General features: G+C 41.1%; 1 protein-coding gene and 1 pseudogene across 1 annotated transcript in view; both read left to right on the forward strand.

Annotated features, from left to right (window-relative positions):
* Positions 1-24,882, forward strand: part of MYH10 (myosin heavy chain 10) — a 146,299-nt gene that overhangs the window by 28,207 nt on the left and 93,210 nt on the right. Inside the window, 1 exon segment of the mRNA XM_036033012.1 lies at positions 9,615-9,642. Coding sequence (XP_035888905.1) covers positions 9,615-9,642 — 28 coding nt within the window.
* Positions 660-1,416, forward strand: LOC114515015 (annotated as a pseudogene).

Below are 24,882 nucleotides of genomic sequence, written 5' to 3' on the forward strand. Positions count from 1 at the left end.
CGATGTTTCTCTCCCTCTCTTTCTCCCTCCCTTCCCCTCTCTCTAAAAATAAATAAAGTCTTAAAAAAAAAGAATAGAGGATATGCCATATCCACCTGTCATCAAATTTGTAGGTCATGAAAAGGCTGTTTTGGTGACTGGGTCTGAAGGAGAGTGTGAGGGAGTTGATAAAGTACACTACTGATTTCTAATTCAAGTGTTACTTGGATACTTTTATATACCAGGTCCTCTGAGATAATTAAGAGATACTTTGAGACTAGAATAGAATAGTGTCATAGATAGGTAAGGACAGGTTCAATATCGGTTCAATATCCAAAATCAACTTAGGCTTAAAAAAAGATTAGATTTAAAAACCTTTCTTGCCCTGGCTGCTGTGGCTCAGTTGGTTGGAGCATTGTCTAGTCAACAGAAAGTTCAGGGATTCGATTCCCAGTCAGGGCACTTATGAGAGGCAACTCATAAGTTGCCTTATGAGGCAAACAACTGATTGATGTTTCTCACCCTCTGTCTTTCCACCCCTTCACCTCTCTCTAGAAATTAATGAGCATGTCCTCAGGTGAGGGTAAAAAAAATGACGTAAAAACCTTTGTTAAGTTCAGAGCCAGATTGCAGTACATTGAGCTCCATAAAGACAGCACCGGGGCAAGTGCGAGCCAGATGGGCACTAGACGACACTGTGCTCTGAGGAAAAGTAATTAAACATGGGCAAAGGAGATCCTAAGGAGCCAAGAGGCAAAATGTCATCATATGCTTTCTTTGGGCAAACTTACGGGGAGGAGCACAAGAAGAAGCACCCAGATGCCTCAGTCAACTTCTCAGAGTTTTCTAAGAAGTTCTCAGAGAGGTGGAAGACCATGTCTGCTAAAGAGAAAGGAAAATATGAAGACATGGCAAAAGCAGACAAGGCCGTTATGAAAGAGAAATGAAAACTTATATTCCTCCTAAAGGGCAAACAAAAAAGAAGTCCAAGGATCCCCAATGCACCCAAGAGGCCTCCTTTGGCGTTTTTCTTGTTTTGTTCTGAGTATCGCCCAAAAATCAAAGGAGAGCATCCCAGTCTATCCATTGGTGATGTTGCAAAGAAGCTGGGAGAGATGTGGAATAACACCACTGCAGATGACAAACAGCCTTATGAAAAGAAGGCTGGTAAGCTAAACGAGAAGTACGAAAAGGATATTGCTGCATACCGAGCTAAAGGAAAGCCTGATGCTGCAAAAAAGGGAGTTGTCAAGGCTGAAAAAAGCAAGAAAAAGAAGGAGGAGGAGGAAGATGAAGAAGATGAAGAGGAGGAGGAGGAAGGCAAAGAAGATGATGATGATGAATAAGTTGGTTCTAGCGCAGTATTTTTTCTTGTCTATAAAGCATTTACCCCCCTGTACACAACTCACTCCTTTTAAAGAAAAAAAATTGAAATGTAAGGCTGTGTAAGATTTGTTTTTAAACTATACAGTGTCTTTTTTTTTGTATAGTTAACACACTATCAAATGTGTCTTTAGATAGCCCTCGTCCTGGTGGTATTTTCTACAGCCACTAAACTTGCCTGGTACAATATGGGGGTTGTAATTGGCATGGAAGTTTAAAGCAGGTTTTTGTTGGTGCATAGCACAGATTAGTTATATGTGGGGATGGTAGTTTTTTCATCTTCAGTTGTCTCTGATACAACTTATACAAAATAATTGTTGTTCTGTTAACTGAATACCACTCTGTAATTGCAAAAAAAAAAAGTTGCAGCTGTTTTGTTGACATTCTGAATGCTTCTAAGTAAATACAATTTTTTTATTAAAAAAAAGTTCAGAGCCAAAGAATACTAAGTAGCTATGGCAGTGACACTAGAGAATAAAGAAAGAAGCATTATCAGCTTCTTTGTTTTTGGTTTGTGTCTCTGTTAAGAATAATCTTCCTGTACAGAAAAGCATTTGTATGTATGAGCAAACTTGGCCTTATATGGGAGAAGAAACTGGAGAGAGTTCACTCCTCTAATTGAATCATAGTTCCTCGTCTAAACAAATGCATTCTCACTGTTGAGATTGCTGACTCCCTGGTCTATGAAGTGTATAGAAGGGGAGTTTCCAGAAGGCTGGGGTGGGCTCACATATCTAACTCTAATTTTTAAAAGGGAAGAAGCTCCAGGCTACTGAGCTTGAACACACCTGCCAGGAAAGATTCTAGACTCTATTGTTAACAGTCTGAAAACAACATGAGAACATTCACCATGTTACTTCAGCTTAGTAGGAAGGGAAATAGAATAGACATTGTAAACAGAGAACTAGGACTTGCACATGGCATGTCGCAGTCGGCCGTGACATCCTTGTGGCTGGGTGCCAAAAAGTTGCACTTGAAGTGTTGTTAATGATTGAGGTTGGCTGGGTTTTTCAGGGGTTGCACAAAGGGCTTGTGCCCTTTTCAGCACCTTTATCAATACACTTAAAGGTGTGGGATGCATGCCCATAAAATTTGTAGATGATGCAAAACTGGAAGGGAAAATAAATACATCTGATGAAATAGAATTTTAAAAATATCTTGATAGGTTGAATGGGGAGTTAGATCTAACAAAATAGTTAACAAGGATAAATGTTAATGTCCCAATACGGAATGAGCAGTTCTCTGGCTGCAGAATACCTGAGGTTGATGTCACCAGGATCCTGGGGATGGGAAGCTCAGCTGTCTTTATCTTTCAGTATAGCTGTTGGTCTTAAAAAAAAAAAAAAAAGAATGAAGATGTGGCTTATCACTATATTACAGTATTATTAATATCATTATCAATGCCAGAATGAACATTTATTGAATATTACTGTGTGCTAGGCACTGAGGTAATTGCTTATATGTATTAATCCACAACAACAATCCTATAAAGTAAATAGGATCACTTATGCCTATTTTATGGGGCACAAAAAGTTAAAAATTTGACGAAGAAAATGTAAATAGTAAGAAGTATGATCTAGGATTCAAAACCGAGGCAATGTGACACATTCTTTCTGTGGGTAAGTTAAAAAGTTCCTTCTATGTGAAAGTTAAAAAGTATTACAGTAGTTGATAGTTTTGATTACATAATAATTTTAAAAATTGATACAGGGAAGAAAAAAAAGCATGCTAAACAATTTGGTTGTATTCCATTCTGTAATTAGGGTCTGCCAGCTGATGTACTATATACACAATGCAGTTGGGTGGAGACATCTGCTAGGGTGGTCAGGTGCACCTACAATGCCTGATGAAGCTCTACTACCTTTCAGTGCTGATCAATCTAGGCTTTCAATGACAAATGTGAGCAAGTAGCTAAACATAACTGGGTGTATAAAGAGGATCTATAGCTAGAGAGTTTACCATGCAGAGGATTCAGAGCATACAGTCCCAGTGAACAGTTTGTTTGTCTAATGCAAAAACAGAAAGAGCTTAACTTTTTTTCCTTAAGTTTGCATTCTAGAGGATATAGTGTCAGTAAAATGCTTGAGAAATAATGAGTGAATGAATGAATGAATGAATGAAAGTAAAGTCCTTAGACATAAATTTCATTACAAAAATTACAAATTTGCCCTGGCTGGTATGGCTCAGTGGATTGATTGCTGGCCTACAAACTGAAAGGTCTGACTCCCAGTCAGGGCACATGCCTGGGCTGTGACAGGCCAGGTCCGTGGTAAAGGACTTGCGAGAGGCAAGGAAACTAACTGATGGATGAATCTCTCACACATTGATGTGTCCCTCCCTCTCTTTCTTCCCTCCCTTCCCCTTTAAAAATAAATAAGTAAAATCTTTTTTAAAAATGACAAAATCAGTTTTTGTTGGGTTTATACCTAAATATAATATATCCCTTAATATAACTAAGTATCTCATGTTTTTAGTATTAAGTGGAGTTTTATTTTGAATATCTAATTGTTCCCTGTTAATGTATAGAAATATTCCTTTTTAAATATACAGTATATTGACATTGTATTTTGTGACCTTGCAGAATTTACTTATTCTGGACAGCGTTTTTATAGATTGGGATTTTCTGTGTAGACAGAAAATTGTCTAATCTTATCCTCTAAATAGAGACGTTGTTATTTCCTCCTTTCTAAGTCTATGTGGGTTTTTTTTTCTTACTTTGTGATGTTGAGTAGGTATGATGAAACAGACAGCCTTGCCTGTTCCAGATCTTAGGAGGGCAGCATTCAGCTTTTCGCTGTTGAGGATGATGTCAATGAAAGGGTTTCTGTAGATGCCCTATATCACGGAGATGAAATTCCCTGTATTCCTTGTGTGCTGAGGTTTTGTTTGTTTGTTTGTTTGTTTGTTTAATCATGAGTGGATGTGGAGTCTTATCAAATGCTCTTTCAACATCTATTGAGATGATTATATGGTTTTCTTCTTAGTCTGTTGATACAGTGAATTAGATAGTTTGCCTTTTGGATGTTGAGCTAAGTTTGAATTTCTATGATAAATACCACTTGCTCATCATGTGCATTATCCTTTTTGTATATTGTTAGATTGAATTTGCCAACATTTTGTTAAGAATTTTTGTGCCCTTGTTTATGACAGATATTTATATGTCATTTCCTTTTTTATAGTGTCTTTTTCTGATTTTAGTATCAGGGTAAAACTTTAGAATGTGTTGGAAAATGTTTCTGCCTCTTCACTTTTTCTGGAGTTTATGTAGAATTGGTATCATTTTTTCCTTAAATGTTTTATAGAATTTATCAGTGAAGCTATGTTTTCTTTGTGGGAAGATTTTTAATTACAAATTCAATTTATTTTTTTACTGAGGTGTAATTGGCATACAATATCATATCAGTTTTACACATTCAATTTCTTTAATAGGTATAGGACTATGCAGGTTATTATTTCTTCTTGAGCTTTCATAGAAATTGTCCCTTTTATCTTAGTTATCAATTTTTTTGACATACAGTGGTTCCTAATATTTCCTTATTATCCATTTAGTATTTGTGGGATCTGTAGTGGTATTGCCTTTCATATTCCAGATATTGGTAATTTGTGTCTTTTTCCTAATCAGTCTGGCTAGAAGTTTATTGGTTTCATTGATTTTTCTCAAAGAACCAGCATTTGGTTTCACTGGGGTTTTTTTTCTTCCTTTCTGTTCCTTATTTCATTGATTTATCATTTTCTTCCTTCTACTTACTTTGGGTTGGACTTGCTCTTGTCTAGTTTTTCTATAAAGTAGGAGCTGACGTCATTGATTTGAAACCTTTTTCACTGTTGAAAATACGATTTAATTTGTCATGGACTTAATAAGCACCTCCATAAATGGTGGGTGATTTGGGGCAGGTGCTTTGGAAAATATGTGTTATCAGATGAATCTCTAGTCTTCAAAAGGCTAGTTGCACTTTTGAGATTGAAATTGTTTCCCTTAAATGTCAATATAAGGCTGTATCTGGTCACATTTATCAGTTTTTAAAGATCATGATGTAAACTGTTGTAGTGCTGAGTTGGCCCTTGAAGGGAAGGGACATTGGACTGAGTGAAGCAGGAGGTGGGAGGGGGCCAGCCACAGTTGAAGGGAATCTTGGAGGTCATGAAGCCTGTCCCCCGTTGTACTGGTAGTGACTCAGGCCCAAAGTCCATACAAGACCAGACAGACAAATAATGAAAACAGACAAGTCTCACTGAAGAGAGTTGTTTTATTTGTTTTGTTTTTGGTTGGGTGGGGGATTGAGAAGCTTGGGGGAATGGAGGGTGGGGCAGATCTGAAGGGCAGATTGCAGTTGTGTAGGCCTCAAATTTCAGACAATGACAATAGCGTGTACAGATGCAGGAAGAGAGCCATTCTGAATTAATTAACAAGCAATTTAATTTTGGCTTTAACTTTGTCTTTCAGTTTCTTTAAATCTGTAAACCAGTTCACAAAATCCATTAAAAAAAAAAACTTGTTGTAGTGAAGTTCTATAGATATTTGTTTAGACTAGACGAATGAACCAATCTGATGGTTCATATTTAGAGTGAATAAGCAAAGACTTGTTAAAGCCTAGTTTTATGGGTAAAAAAGTTGAAACCAGCAAGGAATCAATGCCTCATTTATAGATACATTGGTTAGTTTGTGGCAGAGCTGGAACAAGAACAGAAGATTCCTGTTCCCACTATTTTGCCAGTGCCTGGCATGGTACCTAGCACTGAATTTCTCTCAGCAGACCTGAGCCAACTGGCAATTCTGGTAATAAAGAAATTAGACAATAGGGATTTCCAGCAAGATGGAGGAATAGGTGGACACCATACCTCCTCGCACAACCGAGATTAGAACAACAATAATTTACAGACAGAATAACACTCAGAACTGACAGAGGATTTATCTGAATGGAAGTCGGACAGCCAAGAAGTTGAAGTAGACCCGTACATCCAGACTGGTAGGAGACGACGAGCCGGGCGGGCATGGGGCTGGTGCAGGTCGGCGGTGCGCAGAGGTCGGGGAAAATTTGGCGCGAAATCGGCGCGACAGCCATCCGGGGCGCAAGAACGCAGCAGTGATCCCTGAGTACGCAAGCTGCGGCTGGCGGACTCAGTGAGGCAGTGATTGTGGACCAGGGCAGAGCTCGCGGCCCAGGATCCCAGAGAAGAGTCTGAGCCCAAGAGAACAGAACTACCGCCATTGTTCCCTCCCATCCCCGCTCCCACCCCCACATATAACGTCACAATCTAGCGACTGGGGTGCCCAGCCCTGGTGAACACCTAAGGCTCCGCCCCCCACCATAACAGGAGCGACCAGACCAAAAAAAAAAAAGGAGAGACAGGGAAAGACATAAGACATGTTTCCAGCAGAACAGATCAGTCCCCCAGGACTCATCCTTTTGAGCGACCAAGAAATAGCCAATCTATCAGATGCACAGTTCAAACCACTGGTGATCAGAAAGCTCACGGAATTGGTTGGTTTTGGGCGCAATTTGATAAAAGGATGCAGGTTACCATAAAAGAGATGCAGGAAGATACACGGAGGAGAGCCAATAGTGAAAGGAAGGAATCTGAGTCTCAAAACAATACAGTGGACCAGAAGGAAGATAGAATTAACCAAGCAGGAAAGCATGATGAAATAAGAATTCAAAAAATCGAGGAAAAGCTTAAGAGCATCCAGGATACCTTTAAACGTTCCAACATCCGAATTATAGGGGTACCAGAATGAGAAGGAGAAAAGCAACAAACTGAGCATGTATTTGAACAAATAATAAAGGAGAATTTCCCCAATCTGGCAAAGGGAACAGTTTTCCAAGAAATCCAAGAAGCTCAGAGAGCCCCAAAGAAGTTGAACCCAAGAAGAAACACACCAAGGCACATCATAATTATACTAGCCAAGGTAAAAATGAAGGAGAGAATCCTAGAAGCAGCAAGAGAAAAGGAGACAGTAACCTACAAAGGAGTTCCCATCAGACTGTCAGCTGATTTCTCAAAAGAGACCTTACAGGCAAGAAGGGGCTGGAAAGAAATATTCCAAGTCATGAAAGACAAGGACCTACATCCCAGATTGCTCTATCTAGCAAAGTTCTCATTTAGAATGGAGGGGAAGATAAAGTGCTTTTCAGATGAGGTCAAGTTAAAGGAGTTCATCATCACCAAGCCCTTATTTTATGAAATGCTAAAGGGACTTATCTAAGGAAAGAAGATAAAGAAAAGACATGTATAGTAAAAGGACAGCAAACTCACAATTATTAACAACCACACCTAAAGCAAAACCAAAAGAAACTAAGTAAACAACTAGAACAGGAACAGAACCACAGAAATGGAGATCACATGGAGGGTTAGCAACAGGGGAGTGGGAGGAGGAGAGAGAGGGAAAAGGTACAGAGAATAAGTAGCATAGATGGTAGGTAGAAAACAGGCAGGGGGAGGGTAAGAATAGTATGGGAAATGTAGAAGCTAAAGAACTCATAAGTATGACACATGGACATGAACTAAAGGGGGGAACGTGGGTGGGAGAGGGGGTAGAGGTGGAGGGGAGAGGGGGGGAATGGGACAACTGTAATAGCATAATCAGTAAAATATATTAAAAAAAAAGAAATTAGACAGTTTCTGATCTCAGGCAGCACATTCTACTGGGCAGGCAGTTGGCAGGATTGTTTGTCTAACTCCGAAATATGGTTCAAAGAGGGCAACAGTGAGGAGTCAGAGGGAGAGTATCTGGGAAGGTTCCCCAGAGGAGATCCAGCTGAGCTGATCAGGAAAGGACACTGATGATATCCAAGTATTTGTGGATCTGGGAGGAGCATGTCTAAGAAGTGATGACCTCTGGGAAAGGGAACCAGTAAAGGAGGCAGACACTAGTTTTTTTCCTGTGCTATGAACGCTGCCTACAGCAACCAGAAGGAAGGGACTGGGTAGGAGCTATAGACATACTATGTTTTATTGCACTTGGTTGTGCTTCACAGATGTTGCCTTTTTTTTTTTTTTAACAAATTGAAGGCAAGACCGTCCACCAGCAAGTTAACCACTTGCTTAATTGCAATATTTGTTTGATTGTGGTGGTCTGGAACCCAGCCACAGTATTTCTGAGACATGCATGTATTAGGGATTAAATTAGGCTCAAGGGGTCAGGCAGTAATATTACTCAGTTTATACATAGAATATATGAATGGATTTGCTTATTTTGCTAATATTATGTGAAAAGCCTATGACATAGTGGTGAACTATTTATTTCTCCTTCATGACATTTATTTGTGCCTGAACTACTTACTGTGCAGTCCTTGTTGGGCATGGGATGGCGTGCTCAAGGGCACCAGGGGGAAAGCAAGCACAGCATACAGGAGTGACAAAAAAAGCAAACTGGGCTTGTCGGGAACACAGGCGCTAGGAGCAGAGCTAGCTGGTTGTCACCCCAGCATCCTTGCCCTTCAGTGTCTGTGTGATTTGGGAAGATTACCTAACCCATTCGGGGAACAGTTCTTATCTGTAAACTGGAGATAGTGATGCTTGTAAGTGATTGGAAACCATACACCCTACATTGGTGGTTTTACCCATGGGCTGGATGTGGATTTGAATTTCGCCTTTTCATTTTAAAAATTGAGTTGAATACTTAAATCATTAATCACTTCAAAATCATGTTAGACTTTTTTCATTGTGCTCTCTTTCCTTATTTTTAGTATATGTAACATTTTGACTTGATAGTGGCTAAACTTCATATAGATGTTTATCCTCCTTCAACCTTCTTTTCTGCTCAGTGTTTGATACTAGTTTTTTTCTCCTTTGAGGTCACATTAATACTGGTTGTGGGTGTTCTTGAAGCCATTCTGAAAGGCATTGGTTTTCCAAAATTGGCCCTGCCTCAGACTCACCCAGGGAATTTGTTTGAAGTGGGATTTTTCAATGCCTACAGGTCCTGAAAATGATTTAGCAAGGGTGGAGCTCTAGGAAGTATGTTGCTACAAAACTTCCGAGCTGAATTTGATAAGCATGAAGGCTTAAGAATCAAGGTTGATTAGGTATATGAAGTCTTCTAAGCCTGGGCTGTTATTTATTCCCAGAGAATCTGGCAAAGCAGTAAGTGAACTTGACTGGACAATGTAACAGGGTTGGGGAAGAGTTAACTTGACCTGAGAGGTGTAGAGTTACTAATAGGCTGTTACTGTAACTTTATTTTATCAAATATTTTAAAAACCAGGCAAATGGTCACTTTCTTCTTTTGTTTGTTTTGTTTTGTTTTCTAGATCGTGAGGACCAGTCAATTCTTTGCACGTAAGTAAATGTTGAATGTTCAGATTTATTTTTGATTCTCTTGAAAAGTAAAGCAATTAATTTTTTTGTATGGAGGGAGGGGGTAAAATAGAGTGGTGATTTTTAAGAGTTTGATGTAAACCTTGTTGTTATCATTTTAAGACTAAGATTATATAAGCTGCTAAATTGGATAGTACTGTTTAATTGTCAAACTGGGCTTTTCACACATAATCTGACATCTTTGGTTGGTATGTCCAAATGTTGACCTACTAAACATTTCAGTAATTTATCCATGTTACCCAATAGATATTATTGGTTATTATGTGCCTTGTGTGCCACATTTTAAGTACTAGAGACTCAAGGTTGAATAAAACAATATCCACAGAAGGAAATTGTTAGATTTGCATATTAGAAAGACCACTTTGGCTGTGGTGTGAAAAACGGATTGGAGGAAGAGTTAAAACAGCAAGACCAGCTAGGAGGCTGGCCGTTCAGTTGTCTAGGCAGGAGTTGGTTGGTAGGAACTTTAAGTGGAGAAGTTACCATGAAACTAGAGAAAAGTGGAGGAATTTATTTAAATGGTGTTCAGTTGAGGAGACAACTTACCAGGACTTGGTGGTTTGTATGCCTAAGAAAGAGGAGCTGAGAGAGGTCGAGCTATGATGAGCTCAGGATGTTTCCCGACATGGGAAGGTGGGAGAAAAAACAGATTTGGAGAGGAAGATAATGAGTTTGATTGAGGACACATTGGCTTTGAGGTGCCTGTGGCTCATCTAAGTGGAGCTGTCCACCTGCTATTGGGCACGTGGATGTGGAGCCCAGGAGAGAGCCCTGTGCCGAAATGCAGATCTGAGGAGTCGCCAGCCAGGATGGTAATGGAAGCCAAGTTGGCCGGGGAGACTGCCGCAGAAGCACGTGTTGAGAGAGAAGGCAGGGCATGCCAATCGTGAGGAAAAGTGACATTTAAGGGTCAGGCAGAGAATGAGGAGCTGCAAAGACAACTAAAAGTATCCATCACCGAGGCCTGAGGAGGGCAAGGAAGTGTAGCGGCGCAGCAGCAAGAGGGGAGGGAGGGTTCAAGAAAGAGGCATGATCAACATGTTGTTAGATGCTGTTGGGAGTGAGTGAGATCAACAGAGACCTGCGCATGGGCTTTAGCAGTAAGTGGGACAGGTGTAGGCATTGGATCGGGGAGGAGTGTGGAAGCCAGATCACAGTTGGGAAATGAAGGGGAAGTGGAAAAGTTGTTTAAAAACATCAAAGAGCAATTTTTCAAATAGTTGAGAAACTGAACACAGTCATACAGGTGTACCTCAAAGATACTGTGGGTTCGGCTGCAGACCACTGCAGTAAATTGAGTCATAATCTTTTTCCTGGTGGAGGGGCTTGCCTCAGCTTGTAAAAAACCCAGCACCAGTGAAGCGCAATAAAACCAGGTGTGCTTGTAGTCAAACAGATAAGCATTGTTGTTATTGGTGGTGTTTTTAACGTGGGAGAGAAAATGCTGATGAGAAGAAGGGGTGGAGAGGAGGGAGCTGAGGCAGCAAGGAGGGTGACAGGGTCCAGAGCACCGGCCGGGTGTCTGGGCTGGGCGGGGACCTGGGAGACAGGACTCCCCTGCAGGTCAGGAAGGCAGGTAGGTTGTGATGTGGGTGAGTGGGGGTGGGGCTGGGAATTGAAAAGGTTCTTGTCTAGCGGTTTTTCTATACTATGAAGCAGTGTAGACCATTTGTCCTCTAACAGGGAGTGGGGGTGTGTAGCAGGATGGGTTGGAAGAGAGGAGAGGGAGAAATAGCTGACACTAGCCCGCTTTGTTGTATAAAATTTCTTCCAGCCTTGTTTAGCTTTTCCTAAACAACAAACCACCCAGGAATTTAATGGCTTAAAATAATTTCCCTGGTGATGGGATTGGGCTCACCCAGGCAGTTCTGTTGACCTGGGCCAGACTGAGCTGTCTCACTGGGGACTCACTCCTACACCTGCATCGCCTGCTGGGACTACCTGGGGCTGGCTGACGACTGGCTGGGTGTCTCGGTTCCTTCTCCACACGCCCCCAGTGTCTGCTGCCTAGCCCCGGTTTCAACATGGTAGCAGGGCTCCAAGGGCAACAAGAGAGCAAGCTCTATTGTGGGACCATTCAGGTTGCTGCTTGTGTCACAGGTACTGCTGTCCCCTTCCCAAGCAAGACATGTGGCCAGGGCCAGTGTGGGAAACACTGTTAAGTGTTTCTGAAACAACTGGGGCCCTTGCTTAGTCCACCATGAGGGTGTGGAATGGAGCCAGATTCAGTCCATTGAAGGTGGAGCAGTTGCAATGTTTGCAAGTGGGTGCAAACGGGGAACAGTGGAGCACAAGGGTTGAGGATATGGGTGGGAGAAACTACCACAGTGGGCCACAGGCCATGGACAAAGAAGAGGGAATTGATAGGGAGGAAGTACATAGGTCAAAGAACTAGAGATCTGGAGGAAATGGAACAGATAATCTTGGGAATCCTGGAGTGTCAGAGCCAAAGAGTAAGCAGTGCGACCACACAAGATGAGAGGGTAACGCCTAGTGGGTGGCAGCAGGAGTGGGTGAGTGAAGAAGAGGGGTAGGAGGGGGAACAAGGAGCCAGGCAGCCTGGGGTTTGGGACCTTGTTCTCATGAGAAGTGGAGTCTGGCAACATAACCATGAGTGTCGCGAGCAGCGGCCACTGGAAAGCACTTCATGAGGCTTGGAGGAATGTTCTTTATTCCGAGGTAAAGTGCTTTTCACTCTTTTGGAATGAAAACTGTTTGCCTTTTTAAAACAATAATACATTTTGGGGGAGGGTGTTTAATGATCTTACTAGTCAAAATAATTCCAAATGGGGAAGCAGTGTTCCTACTATATGTGACGTCAGGAGGAGGGGCAAGAGGGAGTAGCTTTTATGATAAGAGGGTCTGGAAACAGCGTTACAGAGAATGAAAAGGATGCCGCCAACTTTCTCCCTGACTCTGTGTGTGTGTGTGTGTGTGTGTGTGTGTGTGTGTGTGTGTGTGTGTGTGTTTACGGGCGTGCGCATGTGGGCGTTTGTCCTATGTGGGGGAAAGGGTGGTATTCATCCGAGAAGGCTGCCTGGGGGGAGCGCCAGGGCTCAGTAGGGCCAGCAGGAGGAGGGGAGCTCGGTGCAAAAGCTGAGGATGTAGGTGACTTTGCTCACCATGGTATGGGGGTCTCAGGGAGTAGAGGAAACAGTGAGGTGGAGGCAGAAAAAAAGGGCTTGGTATCAGGAGAAAGGAAACGCAGAGTGAGAGCAGAGTGTAAGAATGAAAAGTGACCAGAGGAACTGACATTTGTGGCAGTGAACAAGGATGGTGGTGGGGGTGTAAGCCTGAAGGAGTCCCAAAAGTGTTTACACCTGTGCACCCCTGGTGGATAGAAGAGGGGGCTTAGGCCTTGGGCAGCAGATGCGTGTCTGGTACTTGCTGCCTTCCTTTCCAGTGGATTCCTAGCTCAGGCGGGCAGGCACTCAACCAGGTTAGCTTCTAGACCCTCATCCTTGTCACAATCCCTGGTGGCTTTTTGAAGAATCAATGTGCCACGTGTACAAGGGCGGCCTGATAACCTTCCAGGCATAAAGGACAGCAGATGAGAAGTAGTATCAGGCAGCTTACAAGTAATTTGAGCATAAGCTGTGAAGTAGGGCATCAATGCCAGTTAAAACTCAACATGCCCAAAAATTAACCTTTATTCCTGTACAAGCACGACGCATCTCCCAATTTCCTTATTTCTGTCATCAACCCTGTGTGTTTCAGGACTTAAGACTTAAAATCTCGCAGTCTGCTTTGACTCCTCCTCTTTTTTATGCCCCTGTTTCTAGTTAGTCACCTCAATTGACATTTCTTCTTTCTGCCTCTCCCTGGCCTGACCCGGCATCACCTGACGGCTCACTCATTTTGGTGGGTCCCAGCTGACTGCCTCGCTGTTAGCCTCTTTTTCCCTCCAGGAAGGAAATGTGCCGATTTGAATCTCACCTGTACAAGAAGTACAGCCCACATTGCTTTTCTCGCATCAGGTCCTTTTTTATTTGGGTCACATTCCTTATTTGGGCCATATGTATATTGTTTTACAACTACATGGTGAGGTAGGAACTGACTTACCTTGATTGCTTTTTAATTATCCCTTGAGAACCTGGCACAGTGTACAGAGGAAACGGTGGGGGTGGGGGCGGACAGTAGTGTGTACTTAGAAAATGGGTAACATTCCAAACAATGGAATGAATCTCGTAATTAAGTAGGAACTAAGAAAACAGCCTTCAGTTTTCAATAGAAAATTTTATAAACTAATGATACTGTATGTATTTTAAAGGGTAAAACCTTTCTGATACCATTTTAAAAAGGCATTTTATTTTGAAAATGCAAACCTACACACAAATAGAATAGCATGTGACCCCTGAATGCCCATCTCCCAACCTTGTAACAGGGTGCAGCCGAGAGGGGGGCCCAACTAGGGATTTGGAATGGGGCCCAGAACTCAAGGTGTCCAGGAAATATTAGAAAGATATATAGGATGTCCTCACCCCACCCCACCCCCAGGTGTGAGTTGGGGGAAGGGGCACGTGGAGCAGGAACATGCAGAGCTGTTTTGTACAGCAACAGCTTTGCAGCTAACCTCTGGTGTGGTCATTTAACATACCTATAACCTTTAACTGGTTGCATAGATATGTTAAATAGCTGTGGCCATGCCTTGAGGCAGGGGGATGGAAGTGACTTCCACCCAAGATGTAACTAGGGGGCAACTCGCCCTGGTTACAGCACCTGCATGAGAGCTTGGAGAAGATTGGCTCCATGATATGGGCCACATCTGCCCAGACTCATGATGGCAGCCCAGTAAACCTGGGATAATACAGGAATGCTGGCAGGTGTAACTGATTATAGGAGGAGTTGGAAATGGGGATGCAGAAGAAGGTTGGCGCGGGAATTTAAACCCAGACTTGGCAGCCTTGCAAAGAGAGAACCATGTGGCTTTGGCCAGGGTGGGGACCCCCACAGCTTTGGCAGGGCGAGAACCACGTGGCTTTGGAGTGCTCCCTTTTGCCTCATGGCTTAGGAAGCAGGAGAGACTTTGCCTGGAAGGAAAGGGGTGAAAGGACTCTTGCTGGTGGACCATGAGAAGGTGCCACATGGTTTTAGATTAGTTGGAGATCATGGCAGTGACACAGCTGGTGGTGCCGGGAGCCTCAAACACAGACTTCTAATTCTTTTCCTGAGATACGGGACCCCAGATTAGGGCAGAGGGAGAAGGAAGGACTGCATGCATCTGTGGCCATCCTAAAGGACTTGAATATTTTAATGAAGACATTAGATCACTACTCTTAAGTCTGTATTGCCTTAAATAAACATTTCCTTTCCTTTTCACAAATCTCTAGCATTAAAAGACGTCTTTCCTCTGGCGGCAGGCATAGCAAACCTAGTGAGGGGGGGTTTTCGGTAATAGTATATCATACCCCCCCTTGGCCCTATTCTGTAACAGCCTCAATGATGTAAAAAAATGTTACCACCTTTTCTTTACTTCATTTTTCCTCTTTTAACCTTTGCTGATGCATTTCCCCAAGTTTTTATTTAAAAATTCAAACCTGAATTTTACTGAAAAGTTGAGAGAATGGTACTTTAAATTACCCATATAACCTTCACTTATATATGTCAGTTCACTCTCTCCACACACAAGCACTTTTTTAAAAACCATTTGCAAGTCAGCTGCAGACATCTGGACACTTAACCCCTAAACACTTGAGCAGGCATCTCTTAAGAACAAAGGAAAAGTGTGGAGGGGGGTCCACCTTACCACAGACCATCATCACACTTAAGAAAGAAGATTAACATTGATTCAACAATAGCATCTTATACAGAATCCATGTTCAAATTTCTGTAATAGTCCTCAACATGTTTTTGTAAGTTTTAAAAATCTGTGATCCTGTCAAGGTCACTCCTTGCATTTGTAATATCTGTTAATTTTTATTCTATATTCTAGAGTAATCTCTCTCTCTTTTCTTTTTTAAAAAATTACCTTGTCTTGGATTGTTCCCCCAAAAAGTCACTTATTGAGAACCTGATCTGCAAACATCTTTTGAAAATAGTCTGTTGCAATGCAGTTCTGACACTGCTGACCTCCGAGGGTACACTTTTCCACATGGTGCCCACACTATAGGCACTGGCCGCAAGCTCAGGGTTTTGCAGGCCATTAGTACCTCTGACAAAATAACACAAATTCGGGGGTTGCCACTACCCCTTCAGATTCTTTAATTCTCTAGAATGGTCATTCTGAGCCAGCCAAAGGAAGAGATGAAGAGGGTAAGACCTAGGAGGGTCCCAAAGACTCAGCTTCCATGCTTCCTGGACACTTCCTCACTGGCAACTCACAAAGCAGGAAGCTCCCCTAAGCTTCCAAGCCCGGAGGCATGATTGATTGAATCACTAGCCACACGGTTGAATTCAGTCTGTAGCCCACTCCCCTTCCAGGAGACCTGGCTGATACTGCATAGTTCATCAGCCCAAACCTCTAATCACCCTTTTAATCTTTCAGCCAGTTCCCTTGCTGTAACTATCTTGGTGCCACAGTGAGTCACCTCATTAACATAAACTGTCAGGGCCCAACTGAATGAATCAGAGACATTCCAAGGACTGAGAGGCTCTCTCCCAGGAACCAGGGACAAAGACCAGCCAAATTCTTTTTATCCCTCTTTTTTTTCTTTTTCTTTCTTTTTTTTTTTTTTTCAATTTCTTTATTATACAGCATGAGTTGATACAGGAAAGTCATAACCAGAATCTAGTCACTGAAACTCTCCATGGAATGGGCCTAGTGTGTCCTGGTCCGCAGCCTCGCAGTCAGGGCAGTGCTGCGCACAGTAAGCCGGGGGTCAGGTGCAGGACGCCTGCTCTCCTTGATTGGGTGGTGGGAGCCTGGGCGACCATTTGTGATGGCCATTTGGGATGTCTGGGAGCAGGAAATCCTGGGGAGGGAATGACTGCCGTTGGACAGGAGGAAAGGTCAGTGAGCGTTAATTTACTTTTGTCACCAAAAGTGACCATTACAGGCACTAATGCTTGTAATCAGATGGTTATTTTTATTTTAAACTGGCTTTTTCTTCAATTCTTGGGTTTGGATTATGAGGTGAGTCTCCTTAGCAGCTGGTTGTCTCTTAGGCACAAAGTAGCAGCCATCAAGCACCACATTTGTTGTTTCCTCTTCCCTCCCTTTCCTTCCCTCCCTCCCTTTCCTTCTTTCCTTTCTTCTTTTTTCTTTCAACTTTTCTGAACATCTTGTTATATTTTTACATAAGCAAAGTTGAAAGAACTTCATTTTGAAGACCCAAACATCCACCACCTAGATCCTACCATTAGTACTGTTCTATTCTTGCTTTATTATATGTTAGTCTATTCCTTCCTCTAGCCAGCAATCCCTTTTATTTTTGTGAGAGGAAAACTAACTTTTGCAACTTGGGTCCAGTGGCTGAGGGGGTAGTCTGCAGATTAACTGACAACAGACAGGTTAACAAAAGAAAAGACAAGGTTTATATACACATGCGTGCTGTGGGTAGCTTGCTGAAGAACCAGTAGTAAAAGGCTTACAAAATATACTAAACTTTGGCAAAAAGGTGAGAGTGGGACGATTAGGGCTTCAAGGGGGAGTATGGGTCTCACGATGCTAAGAGACAGCTGAGTTTACACTTCATGGTGCTCAGGGTTGGTCTCTTCCCATCAGGAAATTGTCTGGGGTGGGGATCCATTGGCAGCTGTATTTTCAGGAGGCCCTACTTAAGGTTAGATAATGTTTCTTTCTGTGGCTGCTGATTCTTCAGAAGTTTTCGGTTTAAGTCTTCATCTCACTTTGATGGGCTATTAATCCCTTAATTTGATGCATTTCAAGTTAAATTATAGACATCCGTACACTTCCCTTTAAATAACTTCAGCATACAGAACATTAACTAAAGTCCAGAATTTTCTTCTTTATCTTTTGAGACAATTTACACATAATGAAATGCACAAACCTTAAGGGTACAGGTGCTGAGTCACTTGTGTAGCCTGAACCCCTGTCAAGATGGAGAACACAACTGTTACCATCACCCCAGAAAGTTCCCTTCCGAGTCCTTCCAGCAAAGCCCTGCCCGCACTTCTTATAGTGTCGCCATGTTTTCTTAATTCTTAGGTAGATATCTAATAACTGCCTGCTGTGTTTATATCTAGTGTAAGCTACATTGTAACTTGCGAAATATGACTATGTGAAACAAATGTATTCTAGGTTTAAGAAAAATATGTTCTGTGGTTCCTTTAAGAACCCACCAAATAAAGAACTCCAAGAGTGTGTAACTGGGGCACATAGCCAACCTAATTAAGTTTTCTATATGAGAATGAGTGTTTAGTCGATTTTATGTAGTAGTTATTTTATACTAAGTATGTATGTTTGTATAGCATCGTAAAGAGAAAATACAATTGGAAGCAACATTTTCTGAAGTAGTTTGATGGCTCCTGACTAAGGTTGACTTTTTTTAGTCATTTTCTTTCTAATTTACTTTTCTCCCTGAAATGGTGAACATGTAATTAACCCCCTGGCCTTCTCTGCCTGAAACTCGCCAGCTAGCCTTTATTTTTGCAGACTCAGGCCAGGCCGTGTGAGCTCCCACTCCAGGGTCCAAGCCACCTGCTTCATCACTGTTCTAGTGTCCTGACAAGTGCTTTGGTGAAGACACTCGGGATTTCCTTTATCGCCAGAGAACAAGTCTTTTGCATAGGCACTCCATCTCATTGGGAGTGAGATCCTGTTAAGAGTATAATCCTGTTGAATTTCCTTCTCATTAGAATTAAAATTCACGAAACAGTCGCTCCAGGTGATGAATTTACTTCATTGGTTAAGCCCCTCCTTTTAAAGAACACTCTGTTTTCATTTTATGACTAACTTCTGGTTAACTGAAGTTATTTCTTTTAAAATATATTTGAATATAATGCAACAATTATGAAACAATGGTTACTTCAACTTTCTATCATGGTGTGACAACAGATATTTTTTGCTGAGGAGTTTTACATATCATATATAAATATCACATTAAATAGTGACAACCAAGCCAGTTTGGATATAGAACAGTTGATTCTTCCTATGAGTGACATATTTGTAAAATGTTAAGATAATCATATCAATAGAATTGATCAAATAGCTAAGGCAACACAGAAATAGACCCTATAAATGTGTATCATAGGATCAAAGGCAATACAATGAAGCAAAGACAGTCTCTTTAACAAATGGTGCCGGAACAAGTAGACACCCACATGCAAAAAAAAAAAAAAAAATCTAGATCCAGAACTTACACCCTTCACAAAAAATGACCTCAAAATATATCCTAGACTTTAGTGCAAAATATAGAACTATAAAACTCCTAGAAGAAAACCTAGCTGCCTTTTTTGAAACAACGTTGAAGACATGATCCATGAAAGCAGTAATTGATAAACTGGACTTCATTAAAATTTAAAACTGCTCTGCAAAAGATATTGTCAGAGAATGAGAAGATAAACCACAGATTGGGAGAAAATTTTGGGAAAAGATGACATAAAAGAATGTTATCCAAAATGTACAAAAAACTTTTAAAACTCAACACTAAGGGGGAAAAAAAACAAATAAATGGCCAAAGAGCCCTGGCTGGGTGGCTCATTTGGTTGGAGTGTCGTCAAAAGATTGGGGGTTGAGTTTCTGGTCAGGGCACATACCTAGGTTGGGGGTTTGACCCCCAGTCAGGGCACACATGGGGGGCAGCCAGTCAATGTTTCTCTCTCACATTGCTGTTTCTGTGTCTCTCTTCCTTCCTTTCTCTCTAAAATCAATAAATATGTTAAAAACAAATTTTTAATGGCCAAAAACATTTACAGACACCTCACCAAAGAAGATACACAGATAGCAAACAAGCATGTGAAAATATGTTTCACATCACATACTATCATCACTGCACACCTACTAGAATGGCCAAAATCTGGAACACTGACAACAAATAAGACGCGGAGCAACAAGAACTCTTGTTTATTGTTGGTGGGAATGCAAAATGGTACAACCACTTGACAGTTGGGTAGTTTCTTATAACACTAAACATACTCTTACAATGTAATCCAGCAATCAAACTCCTTGGTATTTACCCAAAGGAGTCCACACAGAAGAGTTTGTAGTAGTTTTGTTCATAATTGCCAAAACTTGGAAGCAACCACGATGTCCTTCAGTAGGTGAATGAATAAACAAACTGTGGTACATCCAGACATTCAGTGCTAACAAGAATGAGCTCTCAAGCCATGAAAATACACAGAGGAACCTTAAATGTGTATTACCAAGTGAAAGAAGCTAATCTGAGAAGGCTGCATACTACATGATTCCACCAAGACGACGTTCTGGAAAAGGCAGGGCTGTAGAGACAACAAGCTGCTCAGTGGTTGTGGGGCAGGGGAGGGGGGTTGGAGATGAATGGGCAGAGCACAGAGGATTTTTAGGGAAGTGAAAACACTGCATTTTACTATAATAGTAGATACAAGTCATTCTACATTTATCCAAACCCATAGAATATGTAACACCCAGAGTGAACCCTAATGTAAACTATGAACTTTGGTCTCATCCTGGGTTAAATAGAAAACGTTCCATTCTGCTGAGTGATGTTGATAGTGGAGGAGGCCATGCGTGTTGGGGCCGGGGGCAGGGGCATACAGGAAATCTCTGTATCCTCCTTCAGTTGTATTGTAAACCTAAAACTGCTATTAAAAAATCAAGTCTTGGAAAAAATAGCTAAGGCAGCCCTAGCTGGTATGGCTCAGTGGATTGAGTGCCAGCCTGCAAACCAAAGGGTCACTGGTTTGATTCCCAGTCAGGGCACATGCCTGGGTTGGAGGCCAGGTCCTTGGTGGGGAGCCCGTGTGAGGCAACCACACATTTATGTTTCTCTCACTCTTTTTACCCCTCCTTTCCCTTTTCTAAAAAAAAATAAAATCTTTTTAAAAACTAAAAAATAAAAACTCATTTAAAGAAAGTAGCTCAGGCAAAAGTGTGGTGTAGTGGAAATATCACTGTGTTGTCAGATCCTTTCTAGTGTTCACCAATCGAGTACTCCTTCTTGTCGTACCTTTACTGTGAATTAGCTCTGTGACCCCAGGTCAGACAGTTAGCTTTTTTAGACTACAATTTGCTTTTTTCATAACTCTTTGTTTTAGATGTTCTCAAGTCTTAAAACTATGGGAATTTTTAGATTATTGTAGCTGTGTCTCAATGATAGCTATGTTATAGGGGAGAAGAAGTATGCAAATCAACTTATATTTCTAAAATTGAAATATTCGCCCTGGCTGGCATAGCTCAGTGGATTGAGTGCAGGCTGCGAACCAAAGTGTCGCAGGTTCGATTCCCAGTCATGGCCTGGGTTGCAGGCCATGACCCCCAGCAACCGCACATTGATGTTTCTCTCTCTCTCTATCTCCCTCCCTTCCCTCTCTAAAAATAAATAAATAAAATTAAAATATATATATATATTCCAGGCAAATCTGCTAGGAAAGGGAACTAACATCTTTGCAGATAATACCTCCTTTAATCTTTGCAACATCCCAGTTATTCCTATTTGCATGTATGATGGAAAAATTGAACCCAAGCCTATCTTGATCATAAAATTTCTGCTGTTCCTAGTAGCCTGCTTTCTAACAGTTTTGAAACTAGAAATCAACTAATGTTTTACATATATGTGTGTAATATATATATTGTTTTTCAGATTGAGGTCATCTAAAGCAAGAACTTCAGGCAAAGGTTGTTTTTGAAGCTAGACTGAATTTGATGTTACAAATAGCCAGAGAGTAGCCAGAGAGAATAAAAACAAAACTAATTAAGACCTGGGAGAGAGGTTGCTAATTAGGGAAACACCTATGGTCCAGAGGGATTCAGAGACAGATCCCAGAATTGATCACTCATTAATGATCTGCTTTACTGCTACTTACTGCTCGTGCTTCTTATTTTTTGTTTTAGATTGCACATCCCTTTGAGAAGCCAGTGAAAGCCATAGGCCTCTCTAGAAAAGGCAGATACCTTCAGATTAGAAACTCCTGATTTTTTAGTCTCTGAAAGTGCTGTTACAGACACAGGGCACCCCTCCCAGCAGCCTCCTTGTTTTATTCTCCTGTTAGCCTTGCCCTTGTACCACGGAGACCAGCAATGAAACAAGCCGTCTCTCACATTTAGAACTATTGTACCAACAGATCGTGCGTTGTTGATGGAAATGAGATCAGATTCCCTTTGTCCTCCTGCTCTTTGAGACCTTGCCCTCTTCTCCTCTCAAGATTTTCCTACTGTTCTTCAAGGGAAGTCTGCTGAGCTTTCTTTTTTGTTCCTTTTCCCTGTTACTTTTGTTCAAGCTGTTTTATTTTCTTTGCTTCCATCTGGGCAGATGTGCCATTGCCCTCTTAAAAAAAATTTCTTTTTCCAAGAATTTTATTCCTTTGATACGGCCACCTCTTTCATATTCAAGTCATAGATTTTTATAAAACTTCCATTAATAAATATCTTTATCATCGCCATTGTTAATCATCATCATAGCTATTACCACTACTACAGCCAGTTACTGAGAGACTTGGCCAGGTGCCGTGCCAGGCTCTTCACATGCGTAATCCCAGTCCTATGAAGTAACTTAATCTCATTTTTAAAGGAGTGTAAACTGAGGCTCAAAGAGCTAAGCAACTTGCCCAAAGCCCCATAGCCTGGAAGTGGTAGAGAGGATTTGAATATAGGTAGGTCATTTTGACACGGTAGCCCATACTCTTTCTTAACCACTGTACTACCACTGTTGATTCATAAAGTAATGTGGAGTTTAGTCAGATGACCTCATGTATAGTGGATGAACAGTGGAGGGACCAATAATGGTAATGTTTATTGATAATAATTATGTGCCTTAGATGGATGGTACTTTTTCTTCACAACAACCTTATACAGTAGAGGCTATCCCATTTTAAGATGGGGAATATAAGGCTGATCATCTTCCCTTCTTGGGAACTCAGCAGTAAGATATTAGAATACATCTAACTTTGAAGCAGTATTTTCTATAGCAAAGTTACCATAGACCTGAAATATGTAAAATGTATCAGAGTTCACAAACAATTGCTGAGGTACAGCCCAGAAAGTGTGATGGGAGTGAAAGGATGCTTTCGGGATAAACAAGCATGTCCAGTGGAGAGGGGTTCGCTGAGAAACCTCAGAGGCCAACTCAGCTGAAAAGTAATGAGCATAACTGTTTTCAAGGCAAGTCATCATCAGTCTAAGTGAGAAGCTTATTTCTTAGCATAATAAAAATTACCTGTTTAAAACCGACAGCCAACATCATGATTAACCTTGAAACACTTAAGTATTTTGAGTAAAGTTAAGAAAAAAGCAGAGAAAACCACTACCATAGCTATTAAGAAATTATGTGAGTAAAATCCAAATTCTTTCCCATGACTGCTGGGTGCATCACATCTACCCTTCCTACGTCAGTGTTTCCTGCCCTTCTCTGCCTCCCTGGGTATCTGTTTCACATCCTCCACTCTGGCTGCCAGTTCCTAGAATATACCAAGCTTTTTTCTCCTTTGGAGCTTTTGTGTTTGTCTTCCCATCAGCCTGTACACTGTGTCCCCAGCAAGTTCCTGCTCATCTTTCAGGAAGCTCTTCCCTGACCCTCACATGTGCAGGGAGGGGTCCTCTGCTCTCCTCTGCTTCTTCCCTCTCAGCCTCCTCCTGGTAGCATTCCTCTCACATCCTGTAATCATCCTATTTTTCTTGTTTATTTTCTGTCTCTTCTCCTGTACTTGAGCTCCCATGAAGACATGGGCTTTTTTTTTTTCACAGCTATATCTCTGGCACTTAATGCCCAACACATAGAAGTTGACTTGTAAATATTTGTGAAATGAATGAATGAAAATTATTATCTATGTGCCAGTGGTAGCCAGGTAGAAAATAGAATGGTGATGAAAATATATTAATGACAGGAACAAAAAAAATATTTAAAGGGGCTTAGAAATAAACATAACATTACATACACAGGACCAATATTCATGTATTCAACAGCATTTACTGTGATTTTAAAGATGAACAAGGCAAATGGCCCTTGCTTGTTTTGAACTTAGAAAAATACAAAATTACCCAAGAGTCAGATGAAGGCATCATTTCTCCTAAAAATAGCATGTATATTAATATTATTTAACTCAAAATTCTACCTGTTCTTTTTATTTGGCGGGGGCAGGAAATGGGAGAGGCATAGCAGAACAAACTTACATGAAGTTTATCTGAAAAAATAAACCTCATAGACTACCTGGTATTTTTTTCTTGGAGAAGAACAATATTGGATACTTTGATTAGTTGTATTTCAGAACTACTGCAATATGGTACTGGCTTTGGAATAAGCCGTATGTATAAGAAGTGAGTATAAGATAAAGATAACATTTCATATCATGGGATAATGACTGTCTTTGTGAACCATTGATATTGGGATATAGGCTGAATCATTTGGAGGGAAATTAGATTAAATCTCTAGCTCTAACCATAATTTTTTTTCAGATTGATTAAAGATTTAATTATGAAAAGTAAAACCCTCAGAGTTCTGGAAGGAAATGCAGATAGATTGAATAAAGTAGATAGTTAAAAATGAGGATATAGATGGATATAATCTTTGTGCAGAAAAGGCCTCTGTAAACATAACTAGCAGGCAGGAACCTGGCAACAAAGTTTGTAAATTTGAGTACCTAAGAGTCAAAACTTCTACATGGCAAAACAAAGAAGATGAAGAATTTTAGTATAACAATAGATGATGGTTAATAAGCATATATATAAAATATTCTCATAAATCAAAAAGTGAGTTGTATCTAGAACCATCAAATCTTGGAGCTAGTAAGGATCTAATCCAGTTCCTACACTTTACAGATGGCAATGCTGGGGCCCAGAGAGGATAGTCTTTTTATTCAAAGCCGAACAACTGGTGGGTCATGGGGTGGTCTCTGCGCCCAGCCCCCATGCAGTTGAGACTGGGGGTATCAGTGCAGAGAGTTAGGAAGATAGTGCACCCAGTAAACCTACTGAAAATTTTAAGTTAGTGGGCAGTTCAAACAGTATAATTCTAAGTACAATTCCAAGAAAGGGTCAGAGTTTGTTAGAAAAATTAGATTTTTCATGCCTTAGCTAAAACAGCCTTAGAAGGTTATTAGTTGGCAATGTGTCAAAAGATTTTTGAGTATCTGATTTTTTAAAAATTAATTCTACATTAAATTTTAAATTTG

Source organism: Phyllostomus discolor, chromosome 8 (assembly GCF_004126475.2).
Source record: "Phyllostomus discolor isolate MPI-MPIP mPhyDis1 chromosome 8, mPhyDis1.pri.v3, whole genome shotgun sequence".
In the NCBI taxonomy this organism is placed as follows: domain Eukaryota; kingdom Metazoa; phylum Chordata; class Mammalia; order Chiroptera; family Phyllostomidae; genus Phyllostomus; species Phyllostomus discolor.